This window comes from Microcaecilia unicolor, chromosome 10 (genome assembly GCF_901765095.1).
Source record: "Microcaecilia unicolor chromosome 10, aMicUni1.1, whole genome shotgun sequence".
NCBI lineage: Eukaryota > Metazoa > Chordata > Amphibia > Gymnophiona > Siphonopidae > Microcaecilia > Microcaecilia unicolor.
Window position 1 is genome coordinate 52770693 of NC_044040.1, and position 26701 is coordinate 52797393.

At 48.3% G+C, this 26701-nt stretch overlaps 1 protein-coding gene across 1 annotated transcript in view; it reads left to right on the forward strand.

Moving 5' to 3' along the window:
- Positions 1-26701, forward strand: part of ANKRD26 (ankyrin repeat domain 26) — a 315986-nt gene that overhangs the window by 20216 nt on the left and 269069 nt on the right. The window contains exons 3-5 of the mRNA XM_030216173.1: positions 2170-2343; positions 4616-4722; positions 21102-21239. Of these exons, the coding sequence (XP_030072033.1) occupies positions 2170-2343; positions 4616-4722; positions 21102-21239 (419 nt within the window). The remainder of the gene's footprint in view (positions 1-2169; positions 2344-4615; positions 4723-21101; positions 21240-26701) is intronic.

Sequence of the window (26701 nt, forward strand, 5' to 3'; positions counted from 1 at the left end):
AAGGGACCTGCCACAAATCCGGCTGTGCTGGTGGAGGAGCAAGGAGCAATGTTAGTGGTGGGAGAAGCATGTAACATTTCTCCGGTGGGGTTTGCTTGCCTGTTAACACTGGTGGAGGTTGGAGCCACAACGGTTGTGCTGATGATGGGGGTCATCTGTTTCCACCAGCGGAAGGATCCTGAGGCCTGCTAAAGAGCACCAAAGGAAATCAGGAAAACAGCGCAGTTATTTGAGCAGGTGCATAAACCGGCATTGTCTGGTAAACTAAAACTCATTACTCTTGATGTTATATGGGAATGTTCAACTAAGTTGAATACCTCTTCTTCAAGTAAGCTGGAATGTTTGGCTTCTCAGTTGTTATTGGATCAGCAGTCATTATTTGAGATCCAGCAAAAAATCTCTGCTATGGAAAAGGATTTAAGTTCTTTGAAATCTTGAAAATACCAGAGCAGTCATGCCCTCCAATAGCAAAGGCATATTATTTGCCATCAGTGGTTAAAAAATCTGTTGATCAAGATTGCTCCAGGGAGAGATGTTTCCTTTGATGAACATAGTATGACTCAGATTATTATAGGAGACGACCAAGAAGCAGTTCTGCAAGCGCTAGTATACTTGATCCTAGTAGAGACTGGGTGTTGCATTTATTCTTTAGAGGAAAAATTTCTGAATTGCTTAGTTTGAGTATTTCCAGACATGGCCCATACAACTCAGAAAAGATGAAAATCGTTTCTTGAAATAAGATCTAGGATATTACAACTTGGTGAGCTATTTTGGTTGAATTTTCCATGAAAATGTGTTATCAAGTTGGAGTCGTCAGATATATTTTATGAGTCAGCTGATGTAAATGTCTTTTTTTTTTATAATTATCTAAGAGTAGTAACTCTTCAGAGACCATGGGATTGCCTATTGTGATATCTACACCTTGATATGACGGAATCTCGCTCTTTTTATAGTGCATGCATATTGTAATTGTCATTTTGTAATTTCTTGGAATTGTGCCTTGGATGTCCCACTTTTGGTGGACTGTTACGTGTGATTATATATGTATTTTGATTTTCTTTTCTTCTTTTGCTCTCTTTTTATAGTGCATTTTTTTTATTTCACCCTATTCTCTGTAGCAATTGGGTTTCTTGGTGTAATACTTATTCTCCGAGGACAAGCAGGCTGCTTGTTCTCACTGATGGGTGACGTCCACAGCAGCCCCTCCAATCGGAATCTTCACTAGCAAAATCCTTTGCTAGCCCTCGCGCGCTGATGCGCACCGCGCATGTGCGGCCGTCTTCCCGCCCGAAACCGGCTCATGCCGGCCAGTCTTCTTTTGTCCGCGCTCGGTACAGTCGTGTTACGCCGTTCGCGCCTCGAAAGTCGACCTCGCGCGTCTTTTTTGGACTTCGCTATTAAAAAAAAAAAAAAAAAAAAATCCTTTCGGAAGGAGACCTTTTTGGTCTGTTCCCCTTCCTATATTTCTAGTTTTTGCCCCGTGAAGTTTTATTTCGTCGTCGGGGTAGGCCCCTTTGAGGCCTCGGTTCGAAGTTTTTCTTCCCCTTTTTGTGGTGCCATCTTCGCCATTACGAGTTTTGATTTCGCCGGCGCGATTTTTCCGCCCATGACATCGAAGTCTCCCAGCGGCTTCAAGAAGTGCACCCAGTGCGCCCGGGTAATCTCGCTCACTGATAGACACGCGTTGTGTGACATGCTTCGTCCCAAGAAGTCGAAGAAGCATCGACACCGGTCTCCTTCCCGTGTCAGCACCGAGAGCTCTGGGTCGCCGAGGGAGTCGGCACCCAGCAGGCATCGGCACCGAGAGGACCGTTCACCCTCTGTTCAAGAGGTGTCGATGCGCTCCACTATGGACAGCCCGGAACAGCCTCCACGCCCGGAACAGACTCTGACATCGACACCTGCATCGGCTAACGAAGTGTGGGAGTGATGCTGGAGGCTTTTAATTTGCATTTCTTACCAAACTTAGGGCATGTCAGAATTTTAACACTATATTTTTATATATACAGTTAGTAGTTATGCACAAGAATTAATTACTGTAAGACAAATTCAGTATTGCAAAAGAAGGGAAAAACTATTACACTTATTTATAAAGACTGAAGTGAAGCAGTCTTTCACTGTATGGAATTAATGATCTTTTTTTTTTTTGTAAATCTTTGACTTGTGCAGGCTGTTCAATGTCAGCAGGAGCGCTGTGTCACACTCCTCCTAGAGCATGAGGCAGACCCTAATGTGGTGGATATCAATGGCAACACTGCACTTCATCTTGCTGCTCTTATTCCAGCCTTGTCTGTGGCATCACAGTTGCTTGAGCATGATGCCCGTATTGATGCCCGAAACAAGGTAATGCACTGAATTATGCTGATTATATTTTACTTTTTTATTCAAGTGAACAACAAAAATTAGTACAGTATTCAACCTAATCTGATTTGGTGGCCCCTTTATCTTTAAGTTTACTACTAGGTATTAACCTTCCCAAATCTTTGCCAAATCAGATTAATTTTCACACATATTTGGCACTACAGATTTTAGATGGCAAATTATCCCTACCTTGTAAGAGTACTTATTATATGATGTTACGGTGTAATAGACAGGTCTAAGTTAATGCAAATTCTTTTTACTGGAAGCCTTGGCATGGTAAAGAGATTACTACATTAGGTCATGTTATACAGAACAATAAAATGTATTCCTTTTCAGCATTAGTCTCATAATTTAATTTACTGTTCTCACAATATTATAAGTAGCTCCAGTTGAAGCACTGCTTTTGGGCTTGTAGCTAATATATAAATACTACTACCAGGCACACTTTGAAATAATACAAAATCTGAAAAAAATCGTAACTCGAAATCATTAATTCCTATGATTTAAATAACATGAACCTTATCTATAAATAGGCAGTACTACAGTATTAACATGGGGTCCTAGGACACTAAGGGGGTCTTTTACTAAAGCTTAGCTCAAGTTATCTGCAACGGGGCCCATTTTATTCCTATGGGCCCTTCTGCAGATAACTCGAGCTAAGCTTTAGTAAAAGATCCCCTAATACACTTACTAGTAAAACTGAACAAGTGGGACTGCTACAGAGTTCTACACAGAAACTATATGCAAATAGAATACTACACCTCAGTGATACGAAGAACACAGACATACCCTCACCAAATACAGAACAAGGGATCACAAATTTGAAATACGAAAATGAAGACAAAAATTGAATTGGGAAGCCCAGGAAGTCAAACTAATCATGCACTATAACACAGGAGAAATTAAAAACAGAAATGCATTTCCAACAAAATGCAAAGTCATCTGCAATGCACATTTCCCAAAGCTTAACATATTCCACCTAATAAATTCAAAATGAAACACTTTTTTTCTAACTTTTCTTCTGTGGATATTTTATTTTTCCAAGCTCATTGGTCCAGTTCCTCTCTTCTGCTTTCTTGTCTGTCTTCGGCTCTCTTTCCAGTGGGTACTGTCATTTGTCCTCTCTCTACTTTCTTCCTATTTTCGTCCATTCCCTCAATATGTCCGTGTCTGAGATATTTCCCTTTTTCTCTTTTCTGTCTGACTACTCAAATTTTACACACTGTTCAATCCTCCAGCTATATTTCACTCATCTATCAACTTTTCCATCTCTTCATCTCACCCTTTAGCTCTCCTGTCTCATTCCTTCCCTGGCCTCCCTTTCTGTCTTCTTTCACTCACTTCCTGTTACTACACTTCTATACACTGGTGTTTATAACAAGTATAAATAGAGCTTTGTGGTGTGCGAGACATGTTGCACTTCGCATGCGGATGTGCCTTGCCTCCTGCCACGAGTACGCGGGCTCATCAGTTCTTTTTCTACCATGGTGAGGAGAGGGCGTGTGTTTTTTTTTTTTTTTTTAACCATCTCCTCAACAGTGTTTGGTCTTAAAGAGCTTTTTCATGCCTTTTGGTGATTTTTTTTTCATCCAAAATTGTACTCCCAGTTGTGGAACCCCCTTTTTTTGTCTTTCCCTTATATTTTTAGTTTATTTTGCCCGTTTTTAAGTTTTCTTCCTTTTTCATCATTGTTCGGCTGCTTTTAGGCCTTGACTTCGGCCGGGAATTTTCCCTTTGTTTTTTTGCCCTGTCTTGCCCCTTTTTCAGGACCATCGCTTCGTTTAGTTTAGCTGAGGAAGTTTTTCCTTCCATGCCCACGATTGCACAGGGTACAGTTTCTTTATGTGCTGTACCCGGTGCAATCGGACGATGTCTGAGAAGGACACCAATTCTTGGTGTCTGCAGTGGCTTGGGCCCGACCATAGCCCCCACTAACTGTGTTCTCTGTCTTCGCATGAAAAAGAGGACCCAGATTTCTAGAGAGGATTAATGAAAGAAGATTTTTGGAGCCAAGTCCAATTATGCGTGCTACTCAGAATTATTTTGTACAAGATTATTGGAGGGTTGGGAGGCTTTATTTGGGCAGTTTTTTTCCTCTGTTGGTCCTTACACTTTCTTTCAGTATTTATTTTCTACTGGTAAGCATTATGACAATTCATGTTGTACATATATTTTAGATATTGTAGATTAGCTTTTGAGTTCAGTCAGAATTCAGTGAGGACTCTAATGCTGTGTACACATGTTACATTTGCAGGAGAACTGTACTCCTCTTATTCTTGCTGTTGCTGAAAATCATCAGGACATAGCAGAATACCTTCTCAAAGAAGGGGCAGACGTGAATGCCAAGGATAAGTCTGGAAGGTATGGCTCTGAAGTATCTTGAACATAATCAAGAATGGCCAAAGAGTGGTTATGTGTGATTTGTTAGTATCACTGTAATGCTTCTTTTCTCCGAGGACAAGCAGGCTGCTTGTTCTCACTGATGGGTGACGTCCACGGCAGCCCCTCCAATCGGAATCTTCACTAGCAAAAGCCTTTGCTAGCCCTCGCGCGCCGATGCGCACCGCGCATGCGCGGCAGTCTTCCCGCCCGAAACCGGCTTGTGCCGGCCAGTCTTCTTTTCTCCGCGCTTGGTACGGTTGTATTTTGCCGTTCGTGCCCCGAAAAGTCGACCTCGCGCGTCGTTTTCAACTCGTTTCTGTGAGAAACTGTTCAAATTGTTTCGGAAAGACCTCTTTTGGTTTTTCCCTTCCTGTACTTCGAGTTTTTTCTGCCCCGGTAAGTTTTCTTTCGTCTTCGGGGTAGGCCTTATTTAGGCCCCCGGTCGAAATTTCCTTCTCGCTATTTTTCTGGTGCCAATTTTCGCCATTTCGACTTTTGATCTCGCCGGCGTGATTTTTCCGCCCATGACATCGAAGCCTTCCAGCGGCTTCAAGAAGTGCACCCAGTGCGCCCGGGTAATCTCGCTCACTGACAGGCACGCGTCGTGTCTTCAGTGTCTGGGGGCTGGGCACCGCCCTCAGGCCTGTAGTCTGTGTTCCCTTTTACAAAAGCGGACTCAGGTAGCGAGGTTAGCCCAGTGGAACATTTTGTTCTCGGGCTCTTCGTCGGCATCGGCACCGGGGGTATCGAGTGCATCGACGTCTTCAGCGTCCAGACCTTCATCCTCAGCTGCCAGTGCATCGAGTGCATCGAGGCGTCGGCCCTCTGCATCGGCGCTGAGACATCGGACGACTGTATCGACGTCGGTGGTACCGGGACCTCGTCTGCTGATGTCGTCGGACGGTGGTGCTTCGTCTGGAGTGCAGGTGAGGGCTGTCCATTCCCCTGCTGGTGGCGGTGAGCCTTCGGGTGGGTCTCCCCCTACCCTGAGGGCTCCTGCGGTACAGCCCCCCCCGAGACCGACCTCCTTCGGTCTCTGCCCCAAGGAAGCGACGGCTGGATTCTACGTCCTCCTCGTCGGTGCCGGGAAGCTCCGGTGACATGCTTTGTTCCAAGAAGTCGAAGAAGCATCGTCATCGGTCTCCTTCCCGGGTCGGCACCGAGAGCTCTGGGTCGCCGAGGGAGTCGGCACCCAGCAGGCATCGGCACCGAGAGGACCGCTCACCCTCTGTTCAGGAGGTGTCGATGCGCTCCACTCTGGACAGCCCGGAACAGCCTCCACGCCCGGAACAGGTTCTGACGTCGACGCCTGCATCGACCTCCATGCCTTTCTCTGCAGCCGCTCTAAACGAGAGCCTCCGGGCCGTTCTCCCAGAGATTCTGGGAGAGCTGTTGCGCCCTACCCCTCTGGTACCGGCGGTGCTTGCGCCACCGGTACCGTCGAGCGTGGCGCCGGCTGGCCCATCGCCCGAGGTGAGGTCTCCGGCGTCGGTGCCGCGTGTGGTACCGGCTGCCGCCGCCTCCCAGGAAGGCTCCCCGACTACGTCGGCGGAGGGAGCTTCGCCGATGCGGGCGAGGGAGTCTACCTCTCGATGCCCCCATCGTGGACGTGGCTCCACAGAGTTGAGTCGGGCGAGGTTGCAGACACAGGTCCGTGAACTTGTGTCTGACACCGAGGGTGAGGCCTCGTGGGAAGACGAAGGAGACATCAGATATTTCTCTGACGAGGAGTCTGAGGGTCTTCCTTCTGATCCCACTCCCTCTCCTGAAAGACAGCTTTCTCCTCCCGAGAGTCTGTCTTTTGCTTCCTTTGTCCGGGAGATGTCTACGGCCATCCCCTTCCCGGTGGTTGTGGAGGACGAGCCCAGGGCTGAAATGTTTGAGCTCCTGGACTATCCTTCTCCACCTAAGGAAGCGTCCACTGTACCCATGCACCATGTCCTAAAAAAGACATTGCTGGCGAACTGGACCAAGCCTTTAACTAACCCCCACATTCCCAAGAAGATAGAGTCCCAGTACCGGATCCATGGGGACCCAGAGCTGATGCGCACTCAGTTGCCTCACGACTCTGGAGTTGTGGATTTGGCCCTAAAGAAGGCCAAGAGTTCTAGGGAGCAAGCTTCGGCGCCCCCGGGCAAGGACTCTAGAACCTTGGACTCCTTTGGGAGGAAGGCCTACCATTCTTCTATGCTCGTGGCCAAAATTCAGTCTTACCAGCTCTACACGAGCATACACATGCGGAACAATGTGCGGCAGTTGGCGGGCTTGGTGGATGCGCTCCCCCCTGAGCAAGCCAAGCCATTTCAGGAGGTGGTCAGGCAGCTGAAGGCGTGCAGAAAATTCCTGGCCAGAGGGGTGTATGACACCTTTGATGTTGCGTCCAGGGCCGCTGCTCAAGGTGTGGTGATGCGCAGGCTCTCATGGCTGCGTGCCTCCGACCTGGAGAATAGAATCCAGCAGCGGATTGCGGACTCGCCTTGCCATGCGGATAATATTTTTGGTGAGAAAGTCGAACAGGTGGTAGAGCAGCTCCACCAGCGGGACACCGCATTCGACAAGTTCTCGTGCCGGCAGCCTTCAGCCTCTACCTCTTCAGGTAGAAGATTTTTTGGGGGAAGGAAGACTGTTCCCTACTCTTCTGGCAAGCGTAGGTACAATCCTCCTTCTCGACAGCCTGCGGCCCAGGCTAAGCCCCAGCGCGCTCGCTCTCGTCAGCAGCGTGCGCCTCAGCAAGGCCCCTCGGCTCCCCAGCAAAAGCAAGGGACGAGCTTTTGACTGGCTCCAGCAGAGCATAGCCGACATCCAAGTGTCAGTGCCGGGCGACCTGCCAGTCGGAGGGAGGTTGAAAGCTTTTCACCAAAGGTGGCCTCTCATAACCTCCGATCAGTGGGTTCTCCAAATAGTCCGGCAAGGATACACCCTCAATTTGGCCGCAAAACCTCCAAATTGTCCACCGGGAGCTCAGTCTTACAGCTTCCAGCACAAGCAGGTACTTGCAGAGGAACTCTCCGCCCTTCTCAGCGCCAATGCGGTCGAGCCCGTGCCATCCGGGCAAGAAGGGCTGGGATTCTATTCCAGGTACTTCCTTGTGGAAAAGAAAACAGGGGGGATGCGTCCCATCCTAGACCTAAGGGCCCTGAACAAATATCTGGTCAAAGAAAAGTTCAGGATGCTTTCCCTGGGCACCCTTCTTCCCATGATTCAGGAAAACGATTGGCTATGCTCTCTGGACTTGAAGGATGCCTACACACACATCCCGATACTGCCAGCTCACAGACAGTATCTGCGATTTCAGCTGGGCACACGTCACTTCCAGTACTGTGTGCTACCCTTTGGGCTCGCCTCTGCGCCCAGGGTGTTCACAAAGTGCTTGGCTGTAGTAGCAGCGGCACTTCGCAGGCTGGGGGTGCACGTGTTCCCATATCTCGACGATTGGCTGGTGAAGAACACATCCGAGGCAGGAGCCCTGCGGTCCATGCAGATGACTATTCGCCTCCTGGAGCTACTGGGGTTTGTGATAAATTATCCAAAGTCCCATCTTCTCCCAGTGCAGAAACTCGAATTCATAGGAGCTCTGCTGGATTCCCGGACGGCTCGCGCCTATCTCCCAGAGGCGAGAGCCAACAACTGTGCGAGCGTCACAGCAGATCACAGCTCGGCAGATGTTGAGATTGCTGGGCCACATGGCCTCCACAGTTCATGTGACTCCCATGGCCCGCCTTCACATGAGATCTGCTCAATGGACCCTAGCTTCCCAGTGGTTTCAGGCTGCTGGGGATCTAGAAGACGTGATCCACCTGTCCACGAGTTTTCTCGAATCCCTGTATTGGTGGACGATTTGGTCCAGTTTGACTCTGGGACGTCCTTTCCAAATTCCTCAGCCACAAAAAGTGCTGACCACGGATGCGTCTCTCCTGGGATGGGGAGCTCATGTCGATGGGCTTCACACCCAAGGAAGCTGGTCCCTCCAGGAACGCGATCTGCAGATCAATCTTCTGGAGTTACGAGCGATCTGGAACGCTCTGAAGGCTTTCAGAGATCGGCTGTCCCACCAAATTATCCAAATTCAGACAGACGACCAGGTTGCCATGTATTACGTCAACAAGCAGGGGGGCACCGGATCTCGCCCCCTGTGTCAGGAAGCCGTCAGCATGTGGCTCTGGGCTCGCCGTCACGGCATGGTGCTCCAAGCCACATATCTTGCAGGCGTAAACAACAGTCTGGCCGACAGGTTGAGCAGGATTATGCAACCTCACGAGTGGTCGCTCAATTCCCGAGTGGTGCGCCAGATCTTCCAAGCGTGGGGCACCCCCTTGGTAGATCTCTTCGCATCTCGAGCCAACCACAAAGTCCCTCAGTTCTGTTCCAGGCTTCAGGCCCACGGCAGACTGGCATCGGATGCCTTCCTCCTGGATTGGGGGGAGGGTCTGCTGTATGCTTATCCTCCCATACCTCTGGTGGGGAAGACTTTGTTGAAACTCAAGCAAGACCGAGGCACCATGGTTCTGATTGCTCCTTTTTGGCCGCGTCAGATCTGGTTCCCTCTTCTTCTGGAGTTGTCCTCCGAAGAACCGTGGAGATTGGACTGTTTTCCGACCCTCATCACACAGGACGAAGGGGCGCTTCTGCATCCCAACCTCCGGTCCCTGGCTCTCACGGCCTGGATGTTGAGAGCGTAGACTTTGCCTCTTTGGGTCTGTCAGAGGGTGTCTCCCGCATCTTGCTTGCTTCCAGAAAAGATTCCACTAAGAGGAGTTACTTCTTTCTATGGAGGAGGTTTGCCGTCTGGTGTGACAGCAAGGCCCTAGATCCTCGCTCTTGTCCTACACAGACCCTGCTTGAATACCTTCTGCACTTGTCTGAGTCTGGTCTCAAGACCAACTCTGTAAGGGTTCATCTTAGTGCAATCAGTGCATACCATTACCGTGTGGAAGGTAAGCCGATCTCAGGACAGCCTTTAGTTGTTCGCTTCATGAGAGGTTTGCTTTTGTCAAAGCCCCCTGTCAAGCCTCCTACAGTGTCATGGGATCTCAATGTCGTTCTCACCCAGCTGATGAAACCTCCTTTTGAGCCACTGAATTCCTGCCATCTGAAGTACTTGACCTGGAAGGTCATTTTCTTGGTGGCAGTTACTTCAGCTCGTAGAGTCAGTGAGCTTCAGGCCCTGGTAGCCCAGGCCCCTTACACCAAATTTCATCATAACAGAGTAGTCCTCTGCACTCACCCTAAGTTCTTGCCAAAGGTTGTGTCGGAGTTCCATCTGAACCAGTCAATTGTCTTGCCAACATTCTTTCCCCGTCCTCATTCCTGCCCTGCTGGACGTCAGCTGCACACATTGGACTGCAAGAGAGCATTGGCCTTCTACCTGGAGCGGACACAGCCCAACAGACAGTCCGCCCAATTGTTTGTTTCTTTTGATCCCAATAGGAGGGGAGTGGCTGTGGGGAAACGCACCATATCCAATTGGCTAGCAGATTGCATTTCCTTCACTTACGCCCAGGCCGGGCTGGCTCTTGAGGGTCATGTCACGGCTCATAATGTTAGAGCCATGGCAGCGTCGGTAGCCCACTTGAAGTCAGCCACTATTGAAGAGATTTGCAAAGCTGCGACGTGGTCATCTGTCCACACATTCACATCTCATTACTGCCTGCAGTAGGATACCCGACGCGACAGTCGGTTCGGGCAGTCAGTGCTTCAGAACCTGTTTGGGCTTTAGGATCCAACTCCACCCCCCGAGGGCCCTGTTTGTTCTGTTCCAGGCTGCACTCTCAGTTAGTTGGTAAATTTTTTAGGTCAATCTCAGTTATGTCCTCGCCGTTGCGAGCCCCAATTGACCATGGTTGTTGTTTTGAGTGAGCCTGGGGGCTAGGGATACCCCATCAGTGAGAACAAGCAGCCTGCTTGTCCTCGGAGAAAGCGAATGCTACATACCTGTAGAAGGTGTTCTCCGAGGACAGCAGGCTGATTGTTCTCACAAACCCGCCCGCCTCCCCTTTGGAGTTGTGTCTTCCCTAGTCTTTGTCTTGCTACATATGAGACTGGCCGGCACAAGCCGGTTTCGGGCGGGAAGACGGCCGCGCATGCGCATCGGCGCGTGAGGGCTAGCAAAGGCTTTTGCTAGTGAAGATTCCGATTGGAGGGGCTGCCGTGGACGTCACCCATCAGTGAGAACAATCAGCCTGCTGTCCTCGGAGAATACCTTCTACAGGTATGTAGCATTCGCTTTGTACTATAAAGCTCTTTAAGCAGGCCATTATAGCTTTCTTCCATTGGCAATAGTATGTTCTCCAAGGACAAGCGAGACAGAAGATTGCCACAGATGGGTGATGTCATCGATGGAACCCCTGCATGGATGCTGCCTAGCATTCAGAAAATTCCTGAAACTTTTGGCATTTCCAACTGTAATTATGCAGGTGCCTTCCCGCTTGCCCGACTCGCATGGGACCCGCAGCTCTTTTTCGTCTGCAGAGCAGTAAAGACATGTCTTTGTGTGGCTGTTTTCTCCACACAGAGTATTTTTCTTCGTCTTCCTACCTCTTTCCATGAGCGGCACAGGACCATTTCTTTTTTTTATTATTTAATTATTTGTGTCTTTTTAAAGGGTCCTTTTACTAATTGGTGGTAAGCAGTAATGTGTGCTTAATGTCAGGAATAATTCACTGCCATGGGGTGCATCCTATAGCTTCTGGAGCTGCACTGGACACTGCAGACTCATCCAACATTGAGGAGGTGTTCTCCTGCCTCGACGTTGGGTGCTAATAGTGCCTTCTTGGGCTGAAAATCATCAGATCCTACACCGAGGACTTGTGAAGATTCCACATCATCCTCATTGGCGCTGAGAGACCCCGATGCTGGGCATTGAGTGAAGGCAAAAAAGCATTAACAGCTATTTCAGGCTTTGTCATCTTTGAAGCATAGTGCTAGTAGCTCTGGGGCATCAGGTCACCAGTACCCGAGAAATGTGCACCGTAAGGACCACTCCCGCTCCATAGAAGTGGTGCCAATGAGTCAGTCTTCCTGACACTGGGACCCTGCCTTTGATTCGGCTCCTACATTTTCGTAGGCTGTCCCAGCCCTGTCTCCACCTTCTACTGATACCTGCCATTGAGGAGCGACTCTGGATCATGTTACAGAAGGCGCATCCTAGCTTGGCGCAATGCTGAGGCATCGACAGCACTGGTATCGACTACGGTGCCACTCCAGCCCATCCTGGAGACACATGCCCTGTTTGTCGGGTGTTTGATGTTTGTGCCTCTTCAGGCATCAGAGCCAGCACAAACCAATGTGGTGCTCCTTTCCAGCATGTCAGGGATGGAAAGAATCCTGGAGTCCAGGAAGGGACTTGTACCTTGACGCTCTCGCCCAGAGCCTGGTCATACGTCTAGTGGTCCAAGGCAGATGCACTCAGACATCCCATGAGGAGTAACATATTTTGTGTATATCGTACCTTACTTTCCTGAGTCAGAGTTAGAACGCTTCTAGGGATCTGATGTAGAGCCATAAGGATGAAAAATTTGAGCATCACTGCCCTCTTCCTTTGGAACGCCTTGCCACTTTCCCTTCAAGAGAACACTCATTTTTAGACCTTTAAAAATGGTCTAAAAACTTTTCTATTAGTGATGCTTTTGGCTGAAGGTTGATCAGATATGTTTTGCTCCTGCGTCCTGCTGTTCTTTGGGTTTGGGGGGAGGGAGGAGTCTGTTGCCACTCATTCTGCATACTACTTTAACTATCTCCTTTCCTGTTTGATATTGTAGTTCTTTTCATTTTATGTTATGAACTGCCTAGAGAGTCTCTTGATTGGGTGATATATCAAAGCTGAAATAAACTTGAAACTTGGATCTGTTGGCCTTCCTTCAGTTTCTTCTCCACCACAGAAAATGAGAAAGTCTCCCCCAGAGGAGCTCTTTCCTGAACTTTTTCAGGGAGATGGCGAAGGCCCTTCCCATTCAAGTTGGAAATCAAGGACAACCCAGGGCTGAGATGTTGGACATCCTTGATTATGACTCCCCTCCTACGTAAGCTGTGACAGTGCCCATGCACAAGATCCATAAGACTGCACAGATGAAAAATTGGAAACCCCACTCATTGTGCAGGTTGTTCCAAAGAAGGTGGACTCTATGTATAAAGTCCAGAAGGCTCCCGCAGCTTACACACCATTCCATGGTGGTCAGATCCACTCTTAAAAGAGCCAGAACCTCAAGGACCCATGTTTCAGCTCCCCCAGGCAGAGATGCTTGTACTCTGGAGTCTTTTGGGAGGAATATTGTGATATCCCCCTTCTCATTCAGGGTGACCTGGTTCTCAATATGCAGATCATATGCAAATTAGTGGGCTACCCCTTCTCGCTCAGGGTGACCTGGTTCCCCACTCAGCAAATTAAACAGGTCTCACCAACTGCATATTTCTCAGGCAACTCTTTATTCCAGCCCCTGGGCACACTTCTTCTTGCTTAATACTTTATACATTTATAGGTCTTCACACTGAGCCTCCCCACACAGATACATGGGCTCAGTACTACACCAATACTTTGGGGACTCTCAACCCCAGGCTTTGCAGCCTGCTTCTCTCAGTACTTTGGACACACAGTCCCCTCTTTGAACCCACAGTTCTGGACACACACACTTTTCTTCTTTGGACACACAGTCCCTCCACTGAACACACAGTTCCTATAAGTACTGAGGATACACAGTCAAACACTAATGCTTTAGGGACTTCTTATCCCAGGATTTTCAGCCTGCTGATCTCCTTTGGACACACAGTCCTCCACAAGTCCATAGGGTTAGCCAGTATCTTCCAGGGGCTCTCTCTTCTCCTGCTGCTAGCTCACTTCTCTTCCTTTCACAACTCAGGTGGGGTATAAAGTGGTTAATTAGCTACACAGGACCCAGCCCATAACCTCCTACACCTGTGGACCTCCCAGGGCTCTCCCCGGTCCTAGTGACCTCCATCTATTCTCATAGCGCCCTCTAGTGGCCTAGCCCCGTTAGGACAGCCTCATACTTATCACAATATGTTTCAAGGCTTTTGTTCATTTCCGTATCCAGTCTTGCCAGATCTACACAATCATTTACTTGACGAACTTGGTGCGCAGTGTGCTAGAGTTTGTGGATATTCTTTCTCCAAAGCAAACCATAGAACTTCACCAGCTAGCAACTAACCAGAAGGAGTGTCAAAAGCACATAGGTTGTACAATTTGTGATGCTTTTGACATGGCTTCCAGGCTTTCTACCATAGCTATTGACATGGTGCAGACTCTTGTGGCTGTATGTCTCAGACCTAAAAACCATTGGTTAATGAAAATTTGGCGAATATCCCTTGCTGAAGTGAAAACCTTCTTTGAAGACATGGTGGAAGAGGACGCTGACTTCATTAAGTCCATGTCTCGACCCCCACCTTCTGCAGTCTCTGCTTCTCGGAGGTTTTCAGGCGGAAGTTGGAAAGCATAGTTTCACTTCCTCGACTTGCCTTCCCCAGGAGACACTGGCTTCATGTTTCTGCTCCTAGCAGCAAAGAGCCCAGATATCCCAGCCAGTTCTCTAGTCTAAGCAAGGAATGAGCTTTTGACTGGCTCCAGCATAGCATAGCCAACATAAGAGTACCCATCCCGGATGACCTGCTGGTCAGAGGCTGAAATTTTTCAGAGAAAAGTTTCCCCCTGGAACCTTAGACTGGTGGGTACTTCAAATAGTCCAGGTAGGTTACATCCTCAGTTGGTATCAACCCACTCCAGTTTGCCCACCAAGAGCAGTTCTTGTGATCAGGAAGTTCTTGCAAAGGACCTATCTTCTCTTTTTAAAGGTCCATGCAGTCAAACCCATTCCACTAGGTGAAGAAGGAAAAGAATTCTGTTCCAAGTACTTTGTTATGCCCAAAAAGATGGGGGGGGGGGGGGCGATTATATCCCATCTTAGAACTAAGGGCCCTGAACAAATATCTAGCCAAAGAAAAATTCAGGATGATTTCCGTGGGCATGTCTTAACATGATTCAGGAAAATGATTGGCTGTGCTCTCTGGACTTAAAGAATGCTTACCCCCACATCCAAATATGTCCAAGTAACAGAAGGTATCTCAGATTTAGAAACACCAGTACTATAACGCAGAGAACTATTCAGGTGTTGGAGCTACTAGGGTTCATAATCAACTACCCAAAGTCATACCTGCTCCCAGTGCAACAATTGTAGTACATTGAAGCTGTGCTAGACACAGTTCAGGCTTTAGCCTACCTTCCTCATGTAAGGGCAGATGTGCTCCTTTGCATTGATAGGTTCGCAGCAGCTAGCAGGTCGGAGCTCAGCAGATGTTGAAGTTGTTAGACCACGTGGCCTCTACTGTGCATGTCACACTCATGACATGCCTCCATTTACGAGGGACTCAGTGGACTCTGGCTTCCCAGTGGTGTCAGGCTATGGGGATTCTGAAGGATGTCATGTCAGTCACCAAAGAGTTATGACAATCCCTTTTCTGGTGGACAATTTGGACCAATTTGACTCTGGGACTTTATTCCAAATTCCTCCTCTCTAGAAAATTCTGACCACAGAGCCTCCGTGAGATCAGCCTCCATTGAGGAGATTTGCAGTTTTGTGATATGGTTTTCAGTCCACAGCTGGTTTGGTCAGACAGTTATGCAGAATTTGTTTGGCGTCTAGAATCCAACACCACCCTCCTAGGCCCATTTGTTTCTGTTCCAGACTGCTCCTTCCCAACAAGAAATTTTGATTTCTTTAGAGTTATTGGTTCTGATTGGCCTTGCTGTTGCAAGTCCATATTGACCATTGCTTGCTTTTAGTGAGCCTGACAGCAAGGAATTCCCATTTGTGGTATCTTCTGCCCTGTTTGTCCTCGGAGAAAGCAAAGTTACTCTCCTTTATTAGGTGTTCTCTGAGGATAACAGGACACAGATTAGCACATCCCTCCCACCTCCCCTAGGAGATTCTCTATGCTTTTTTTAATCCAACTGTGGATCCCGTGCAAGTTGGGTACCCGCCAAAGCTTCAGGAATCTTCTGAACACTGGACAGCGTCCATGCCGGGGCTCTGTCGATGAGGTTGCCTATATATGGTAATCTGTGTCCTGTTGTCCTCGGATAACATCTGCAACAGGTGAGTAACTTTGCTTTGTTCGATGTACATGAAAGAAACTTCCTCTTTCTTTATGACATTGATATAGTTATTCTGAAATTTATAGTTATTTGCAAGTTGAAATAGTAGAAATAGTTTGTTTAATTTTGAATTTTGTATTGATATTAGTATTTTGTTGTGATATTGTATTTACAGTGTGATGAAAATCTTATAGTATTAATTGGGAGGGAACATCGTGTAGTTATTTGATGCAGTCTGTTTCCCCAGTGAGAGCAGAAATGCAGGTCTACATTAAGGATTTTTATTCTATTATTTATGATACTGTGGATGTAGGTTGTATATTTTTCTTAGGTGCACCACTTTGGGTCTCTTGTCCAGAGTTTAAGGCAGTACATCTGTGTAAATATAGAATGGAACTGAATTTTTTAAATGGAAGCAGTCTTTCTCTTCAAGTAGCATGTTCAGTAGTTCTGGAGTGATACCGGAATTTGTTATGCAACTAGTAATTTTCAGAAAAGATCTCTTAGCATAAACACTTCAGATTTTTAAAAAATCAGCACTTAACTCTTTCATTATTATTATGTTTATTTTTAATGTCTGGAATAATACTCAAGAGGATAACTTTTATAACGTAGCACATAGATATATATGTTGTGCCTATCTCTCTATATAAAACGCACCTCCAACGTTCGAATGAAGCCTCTGTTAGCCAAAAGTGAAGGGGGTGAGATCGCATTGTGTCTGCCCCGCCCACGCGTCAAACGTGATGACGTTGAGGGCGGAGCAATGACACTCAACCAATCGCAACGCTCGGCAGCGAAGCGTCAGGGAAGGAGGCGGCGCTCTCAACGTCTAGCCTTCCCTTCGCTGTGTTCCGCCTTCTTCTGACGTCAAGGATGACGTCAAAAGAAGGCGGAACACAGCGAAGGGAAACCTAGACGTCGGGAGCACCGCCTCCTTCCCTGACGCTTCGCTGCCGGAACCGCCACGGAGGTAAATTTAAAAACAAGAAAAAAAAAAAAAACATGTTGGGGGGAGCGAAGAGGGTGGCCACAAAAGAAAAACAATGGGACCGGGAGGGCAAGGGGAGAAACGACAGCATGGATGCGATGGGGGGGGGGAAAGGGCGGCCCAGGCTGGGACATGGGAGAGAGAGGAGCATGGATGCAAGGGGGGGGGGTCATGGAAGGGAGACAGGGGACTTGCTGGAAAAGGATGAATGGAGGCGGCAGGGGACAGAGGAGCATGGATAGGCATGGATTGGGAGGGCAGGGCTCAGGGACAGAGGGCAATTGCTGGAAAGGGATGAATGGAGGGGGCAGGGGACAGAGGAGCATGGATGGGCATGGATTGGGAGGGCAGGACTCAGGGAGAGAGGGAAATTGCTGGATAGGGATGAATAGAGGGAACAGATGGGCATGGATGGATATGGATTGCAGGGCAGGCCTCAGGGAGACAGGGCAATTGCTGGATAGGGAAAAATGGAGGGGCCAGGTGACAGATGGGCATGGATTGGAAGGGCAGGACTCAGGGAGACGGGAATTGCTGAATAGGGATGAATGGAGGGGACAGATGGCCATGGATGGATATGGATTGCAGGGCAGGCCTCAGGCAGAGAGGGCAAATGCTGGATAGGGAAAAATGGAGGGGCCAGGTGACAGATGAGCATGGATGGCCATGGATTGGAAGGGCAGGACTCAGGGAGAGGGGAATTGCTGGATAGGGATGAATGGAGGGGACAGATGGGCATGGATGCATATGGATTGCAGGGCAGGCCTCAGGCAGAGAGGGGAATTGCTGGATACGGATGAATGGAGGGGCCAGGTGAAAGAGGAGCATAGATTGGAAGGGCAGGACTCAGGGAGAGGGGAATTGCTGGATAGGGATGAATGGAGGGGACAGATGGGCATGGATGGATATGGATTGCAGGGCAGGCCTCAGGCAGAGAGGGCAAATGCTGGATAGGGAAAAATGGAGGGGCCAGGTGACAAAGGAGCATGGATGGGCATGGATTGGAAGGGCAGGACTCAGGGAGAGGGGAATTGCTGGATAGGGATGAATGGAGGGGACAGATGGCCATGGATGCATATGGATTGCAGGGCAGGCCTCAGGGAGACAGCGGAATTGCTGGATAGGGATGAATGGAGGGGCCAGGTGACAGAGGAGCATGGATTGGACTCACACTTTCACTTTGACTCTCAAACACTCACTCTCACATACACTCTCCCAAACATACACACTCCGAGGAAAACCTTGCTAGCGCCCGTTTCATTTGTGTCAGAAACGGGCCTTTTTTACTAGTTTTTAATAAAAGCAGCACAACCTACAGTTGGAACAACATATAATGGAAGTGAAAGTTTCAAACGCAACTAAATAATACACCTTTCATCCAGCTCTCTAATTATAAATTGGATCATGAGAGAGTGAATATAGTGGTATAATGGCATAGTTTGGGCAAAGTTGTGATGTACGCATTCATTTTATAAAATACTAGTAAAAAAGGCCCGTTTCAGAAAGCAATGAAATGGGCGCTAGCAAGCGATCGCCGGTATCCGAGCCCTACTCCCTGCCCCCACGTACTGCAGCGCGCGCGCCTACCTGCACCATGATGTTCAGTCGCAACGAGTTGTTTGCGATGCTGTGCCCGCATTTCTCTTAGGAACCTCGGCCGCTTGGTGTACTGGGCCCGGTAGACCTTCTCGCCTGCCTCCTGGCGCTCCGTTCGGATTCCTGGGCAGGGGGAGGAAACTCCTCCCCCTCCACATTGGACAATCGCGGCTCCTCCCCTCTCCCTGACGTTTCCCTACTCCACCTCCACATTGGGCACTCGTGGTTCCTCCCCTCTCGCTGACGTCATGATTATCTACATGATTGACACCACCACCGGATATCTACTCCATACATATAACATAGTAACATAGTAGATGACGGCAGAAAAAGACCTGCATGGTCCATCCAGTCTGCCCAACAAGATAAACTCATATCTGTATACCTTACCTTGATTTGTACCTGCCTTTTTTAGGGCACAGATCGTACAAGTCTGCCCAGCAGTATTTCCCGCCTCCCAACCACCAGTCCCGCCTCCCATCACCGGCTCTGGCACAGACCGTATAAGTCTGCCCTCCACTATCCTCGCCTCCCAACCACCAACCTCTCTTCCCCCACCTGCTCTGCCACCCAATTTCGGCTAAGCTTCTGAGGATCCATTCCTACTGCACAGGATTCCTTTATGCATATCCCACGCATGTTTGAATTCCGTTACCGTTTTCATCACCACCTCCTGCGGGAGGGCATTCCAAGCATCCACCACCCTCTCCGTGAAAAAATACTTCCTAACATCTTTTTTGAGTCTGCCCCCCTTCAATCTCATTTCATGTCCTCTCGTTCTACCGCCTTCCCATGAGGGACACCACCACCGGAAGCCACCAGGCAGCCTCAGAACGTTGGAGGTGAGCTTTATTATAGTAGACTAGTAAAAAAAAAGGCCCGTTTCTGACACAAATGAAACGGGCACCAGCAAGGTTTTCCTTGGAGTGTGTATGTTTGAGAGAGAGAGTGTGTGTGAGAGTGACTGTGTGAGAGAGAGAGAGTGAATCTGCAAGTGTGTGTGTGTGACAGAGTGAGACTGGGTGTGAGTGTGTGTGCCTGGGTCCCCTCCCTCCCACCCAGTTCCAGTGTTCCCCCTTCCTTCGTGTTCCAGGGTTGTCGTCCCCTTCCCTCTGAGTTCCAGGGTTGTCCCCCCGTTTTTTTTTTTTTAAGTTTTTGTACAGGTGGTGCATTCCCCCCCTCCTCGCCTCTCATCCCCTCCTTCAAGTTCCAGACCCCCCTCCTCCCCGCCGAGTTCCAGACCCCTCCCGCTCTCCGAGTTCCAGACCCCACCTCCCTGCCTCCCTCCCTCCGATTTGCAGACTCCCCCTCCCTCCTCCGATTTCCCGACCCCTCCTCTCAGAATTCCTGACCCCTGGACCCCCCTGCCGCGACCCTCTCAAGCCCCCCTTGCCACTGCCAACCCTCCGGGCTTCGTAGCTCATCTGTGAAGAAAGTTATGGACAGAGGCAGGCAGACGCATAGAACGTTGGAATTGAGAATTATTATATAGGACGCGTCATAATGGGTCTAGTGACATCAGCTAGGGCTTCGGAGCCCATCTGAGAAGAAAGTTACGGACACAGGCAGGCAGACGCATAGAATGTTGGAGGTGAGAATTATTATATAGGATGTAAGTACGTACAGAGTACACACACACACATTTACGCTTTCAGAGCAGGTATAAATTTACATGCTAGGGTTTGTGTGCTACAAGAGCTGGATCAGGAGCCTATTTTATAAAGGCACATAGGTGTTTGTTATTTTTATAAAGTGGCTTAAAATAAGTGCCTTTTTTGATATTCCTCCTAGGTGCCCTGTTACAAACTCAAGTTCTGTGCATCACTGTGCTTGCTTTATATGCATGTATATCACCAAACAATTCTATAAGATCCCACTTGAGTGTATAATACGCTGTTCTGTACTCTTAAATGCATTATAAAATTATCCCCAAGTGTCTTCCATGGCTGCTTGATAGATTTAACTACTTTTCTGGGTACAGTTCCTTGCTGTTTGGCATGTAAAGTATTTATATAAGGACAAACCGTTAAGCCCGTAAAAACGGGCGAGTATTGCAGACCTCCTCTCTCCCCTGGCCTCACCCCGTCCACCGATCCTCCCCCCCATATCCAGCGACCCTTCTGTTTCCCTTGGCCTCCCCCCCTCCCCCCATGTCCAGCAACCCTCCTCTGTGCCCTGCTCCTCACCCCAAGTCCAGCAACCATGGCCTCTCCCCTCTGCCCTCCCCCCATGCCCAGCTACCTTCATCGCCGCTGCTCCCTCCCCCCTCCGTGCTGGGCCCCCTGCACTGACCTGACGGCGCCTCTCACCTCCGTGTGAAAGCGCTACAGGCAGCAGCAGATCGCTATGCTGCTGCCTGCAGCGCTTCCACACGGAGGTGAGAGGCGCTGTCATGTCAGTGCAGGGGGCCCGATACAGAGGGGGGAGGGAGGAGGTTGTTTTGCGCGATGTTCCTTTCCAGGCGGCAGCGTCGTCGTCCGACAATTCGACTCCGTTTCCCTCTCTGTTCCGCCCTCTGACGTCATGACGTCTTGACGCGAGGGCGGGACAGAGAGGGAAGTCTGTACTGCGCATTTGCAAGTGAGTACGGTCACTTGCCTTTTATATGTTTGATATGTTTTGGTTCTGTTTTTGATGACTATGGTCATTTATCTATATGCTTTGATGCAGGACATCCCTCATGGTTGCTGCCAGTAATGGTCAAATTAGTCTGGTGAAACTGTTGCTTCAGTGTAATGCTAACCTCTCCATCAAAGATGATAAAGGATGGACAGCTGATGATTATGCCATTATGAATGGGCATCATGCGTAAGTGTGTGTTTTGTTTTCCTAAAAGTTACATATATGACCACAATTTCACAGGCTTACTAATCTTACGTTGAGTGATTGCAGGCAGAAACTATGAATAGAACACAGCTTTATTTCTCATTGCTATATTTTTCTTTTAATAAATTGAGTTACGTGGAGGGGCATAATCGAACGTTCCGGCGATCTATTTTGGCGGCGGCGCAACAGCTGGCCGGAACCGTATTATCGAAAAAGATGGCCGGCCATCTTTTTTTTCAATAATACAGTTTAGCCCGGCCAAATGCCAGAGTTCGCCGGGTTTGAGATCGCCGTTTTTGTTTTTCAGCGATAATGGGGAAAAAATGCCGGCCATCTCAAACCCGGTGAAATCCAAGGCATTTGGTCATGGGAGGAGCCAGCATTTGTAGTGCACTGGTCCCCCTGACATGCCAGGACACCAACTGGGCACCCTAGGGGGCACTTCTAAAAATGTTTAAAAAATACACAAATAGCTCCCAGGTGCATAGCTCCCTTACCTTGGGTGCTGAGCCCCCCAAATCCCCCCTAAACCCACTCCCCACAACTCTACACCATTACCATAACCCTTATGGGTGAAAGGAGGCACCTACATGTGAGTACAATGGGTTTTGGGGGGGGGGGGGGGTTGGAGGGCTTCCATTTACCACCACAAGTGTAACAGGTAGGGGGGGGGGGGGGGGGGATGGACCTGGGTCTGCCTGCCTGAAGTGCACTGCACCCATTAAAAACTGCTCCAGGGACTTGCATACTGCTGTCAGGGAGCTGGGTATGACATTTGAGGCTGGCATACAGGCTGGTAAAAAAAAGATTTTTATTTTTTTAGTGTGGGAAGGGGGTTGGTGACCACTGGGGGACTACGGGGAGGTCAACCCCCATTCCCTCCGGTGGTCATCTGGTCAGTTGGGGCACCTTTTTGAGGCTTGGTCATGAAAATAAAAGGACCAAGTAAACCCGGTGAAATACTGCTTAACGTCGCTTTTTTTTTTTCCCATTATCCGCGAAAGTCGGCCATCTGGTAGCCACGCCCATGCCCGCCCATGTCCCGCCTTTGCTACGCCGCCGACACGCCCCCTCAAACTTTTGTTGGCGTGGCAAGGGAAAGCGGCGATGGTGTCAAAAAAGCCGCTTTCGATTATACCGATTTCGCCGCTTTTGAGAGATCGCCGGCCATCTCCCGATTCATGTCGGAAGATGGCCGGCGATCACTTTCAAAAATAAGCCTGATAGTGGGGCAGTGACTGTATTTATTGAACTCCACACTTTAATAACATAACCAACACTTTAATAACATAACCAGGAACACTCTTCTGCTGAAAATTAATAGTTGATGATTCAGAATATTGTATTTAGTGCCTCATCATTGCATCAGAGCTCTTGGCATTCCTTGTTGTTTTGCTGTGCCACACATTTGAACCATAGTAACATAATAATTGATTGCAGATAAAACCAAAATGACCCATATAGTCTGCCTAGTTGACATTTGCCCACTTTGGATACATTCATATACAAAGTTTGCATATGCAGTGCAACATCAGCTTCCTTCTTTCCCATAATTTTTTACCTAAAATCTCAACCATTTTCCAACAGCTGCTCTCTATGTCCATCCCAAGCTTGCCCCAAATCCCTTAGAGCAGGGGTCCTCAACTCAGTCCTCGATAGATTTGCATACAGTGTATCTGATGCATATTCATTGTGGGTATCATAAAAACCTGACTGGCTAGGTGTAAGCTAAGGACTGGGTTGAGAACCCTTGCCTTAGAGCAGGGGTAGGCAACTCTGGTCCTCGAGAGCTGCAGGCAGGTCAGGTTTTCAGGATATCCACAATGAATATGCAGGAGATAGATTTGCATACCATGGAGGCAGTGCTTGCAAATCTATCTCCTGCATATTCATTGTGGATATCCTGAAAACCTGACCTGCCTGCGGCTCTCGAGGACCGGAGTTGCCTACCCCTGCCTTAGAGTGATGACCACATCCATCTCCTTTGGTGGGCTATATATTTTTTTTAAGACCAGTTCTTAAACCAACACCCAAGTCCCTGTCTATAACTTATGACTGAGTTTTGTAGCAATCTCAATAGCCATAAAGGTTAGTAAGGTTGTTGCAAAACATTTGGCCTCTCTATGCTTACTGATGTGTGAGTTCAACCCTGGTCCCTTCATGCAGGTCATCTCACCCTTTTTGGAAGCCTGGTAGTGTTGTGCTATGATGATTGTGGTTGCCTACCAATCTGTGCAGGTTACCATATGTCCTCTAGAACATTTTTTTTCCTTTCTAGTTTTATGGGTATTTATATGTTTCTGTCATAGCCTGCCATCTGTCCTTTCCTATATTTAGGTTGTGTCATATGGTTTTTCTTGCAAATTCTTCATCCACTTTGGTAGCCTTTCTGGATGCCTCCAAAATTGGGCACAGCATTCTAGTTGAAGTCACAGCAACACAGTTAAAATCATATGTATGGATATATCACATAAGGCAAATGTCCTAGAAGAAGCATAGTACTATAGGAGCTCTCCGAGGACAAGCAAGCCGTTGTATTCTCACAGATGAGTGATGTCATCTGATGGAGCCCAGTGCAGACACTGACTAGCAGTAATACTTAGAACTTTGTAGCAGTGCCTTGCTATGCGCTGGTGCCTTTCCATCCTACGTGCAATTCCTTCAGTCTTCATTTTTCCATGGAGCAGGGAGGACATGTCTTTGTGTTTTCCTCATCGTACGTATGTTTTTCTCTCTTTTGCAGTGCCTTCCCATGTGGGTATTTTTCCCCATTTTTTTTCAATAGTTTTAAATTTTTCTTCAGTGTATTTTATTTCCTTTTATTTTTAGTAGTTTTTTTGGGACTTTGATTCTTTTCTTTTTCGTAAGTTGTTAGACCCTTTTAGGCTGGAGCACTGAATACCGCAGCCAGACTCATATTTGGAAAAACTAAATATGAAAGCGCAAAACCCCTAAGAGAGAAACTTCACTGGCCCCCACTCAAGGAACGCATTGCATTCAAGATCTGCACGATCGTACACAAAATCATTCACGCAGACGCCCCAATCTACATGCTAAACCTCGTGGACCTGCCTCCCAGAAATGCAAAAAGATCAGCCAGCAAATTTCTCAATCTACACTTCCCCAGCTGTAAAGGATTAAAATACAAGCTGACACACGCCACTACCTTCTCTTACATGAGCACGCAATTATGGAATGCATTACCCACAACCCTGAAAACTATCGACGAAATAACTAACTTTCGCAAATCTTTGAAGATACATCTCTTCAACAAAGCCTACAAAGAGAACCCATAACCTTACAAAACTACCTCACCAACCCACCCAGCTATTAAAATCCATTTTCTATCATATCTTGCTTAAAACCATCTTCTCTCTTCCCTTACTTAATCACTGTATATGACTAATTGTATCTGATATCCTGGAAAGACTATGTCATAACAAAACTATGTAAGCCACATTGAGCCTGCAAATAGGTGGGAAAATGTGGGATACAAATGCAATAAATAAATAAAATAATTAAGACCTCAGTTTAAATGCTGCCCCTTTTTCAGTTCGCAATTGAGTTTAATTTGGATGCAATTCTTTACTTGATATCCCAGAAGACCCCCAGTTGCTTCAGGGGTGCTCCCAATGTAATCAGGTCTGCACTCCTGGTGCATCGAGGAACTTTAGTCTGACCATGAGCTTAACTCCTGTTTTGTTTATTTAAAAATGCAGTTGAGGACACAGGGTGCAGCAGGTCTTTTTGGCTCCTTGAAGGCCAGGACATTATCGCATCAGAAGCATTGACCTCGATGGCTGCCAAGACTTCAACATCCATTGGGAGTGTGCCAGCATCAAGGAGGTCGCCACTTCTCTTGACATCGGCCGTTGAGGGCACGTACGGGTTCGACATTGTCTTTTTCTGCACTGAAGGACTGAGATGCTGAGCATCGCGGGGGAAGCTCAAGACACATAAGCATCTGTCCAGGAGCACCTGGGCATCGGCTTCATCAGTACCCAAGAAGCACTGGCACTGGGAGGCGCACTCTCCCTCTTTGGAACAGGTGCCACTGTGCAAGTCTCCAGGTCCTGTCCAGTGTTGGCGTTCACTTCAGCTTGCAGAGTCAGTGAGCTTCAGGCCCTAGTAGCTCATCAACCTTACACTAAGGGCCCGATGCACAAAGGGAGCAGTAAAATTTAGCAACTCGCTAACAGCGAGCAATGCACAAAGGGGATTGCATGCAAATGAGCTGCATGGATCCCCCTCCCTTTGTGCATCACTTGCTGTTTGTGAGTCCGAGCTGTCAAACGTATTTGACACTATTGTCAAATCCATTTGACAGCTATGATGCACTGGACCTCCCCGAAACCACAGTTTAAAAAAATTTTCCATGGTGGTCCATTGAACCCCGATCCCCCCACTCCCTCCCTGTGGCCCTCCCAATTTTTTTTTTAATGTTCTATGGTGGTCCAGTGAACTGGACCCCTTCCCCCACCTTGCAGCTTTACAAGGTGGAGGCAGGAGTTCAGGAGCAACAGTTCCTGCCTTGGGCCTGCCCGGAACACAGTAGCAGTGCCCAGGCTCTGTTCAGTGTATTCTGGGATGCAGTGGGCGGGTTAAAGGTACAGAGAGAGGTGCAGGTGGGGTTGGACTGGGGAGGGGGTGTGTGCACGCGTGGGGGGAATGGGTCTGGTTCACTGGACCACCTGGGAAAATTTGAAAATAAATTCGGGGGAGGAGGGGTCAGGGTCCACTGGACCACCAGGGGGAAAAAAAGTTTCGGGGAGGGCTGTGGGAGGTGGAGAGGGAATGGGGGATGTCAGGGTCCACTGGGCCATCAGGTAAATTTAAAAAAAAAAATTGGGGGGGGGGGGGGTGTTGGGGTCCATTGGACCACCAGTGGAAAAAAAATTATTGAGGAGGGGTGCGGGGGAGGTGAGAAGTAGGAACCACAAACAGGTAGCCTTTTCAACTGCATGCTTCTGCTTCTGTCCTCTCCGACAGCTCCAGAGCAGCCGTAAATTTTGCACATTAACTTACGGCTGCTCTGGAGCTGTGCATCCCCCAGAATACACATTAAAATACTACTGAACTCATTAGAATACTAATGAGCTCATTGTAATACATTTGCATGGGGTTCTTGTTGGCTGCTAAAGGCATACATTATCAAATGGAAAACCCACTTTGTGCATTACTAGCTCCATAGTCATTTGCTATAGACTGACTAGATCCAGTCTAAAGCAAACAGTGACACTTTAAGCTTTGTGCATCTGGCCCTAAGTTTCACCACAGCAGAGTAGCTCTACGCACACACCTTAAGTTCCTTCCTAAGGTAGTGTCCAAGTTCCATCTTAACCAATCAGTTGTTCTGCCAGCATTTTTCCCAAAGTCGCATTCTCATTCTGGTGAGAATGTACTGCATACCTTAGATTGCAATGCAAGCAAGCCTTAGCCTTCAT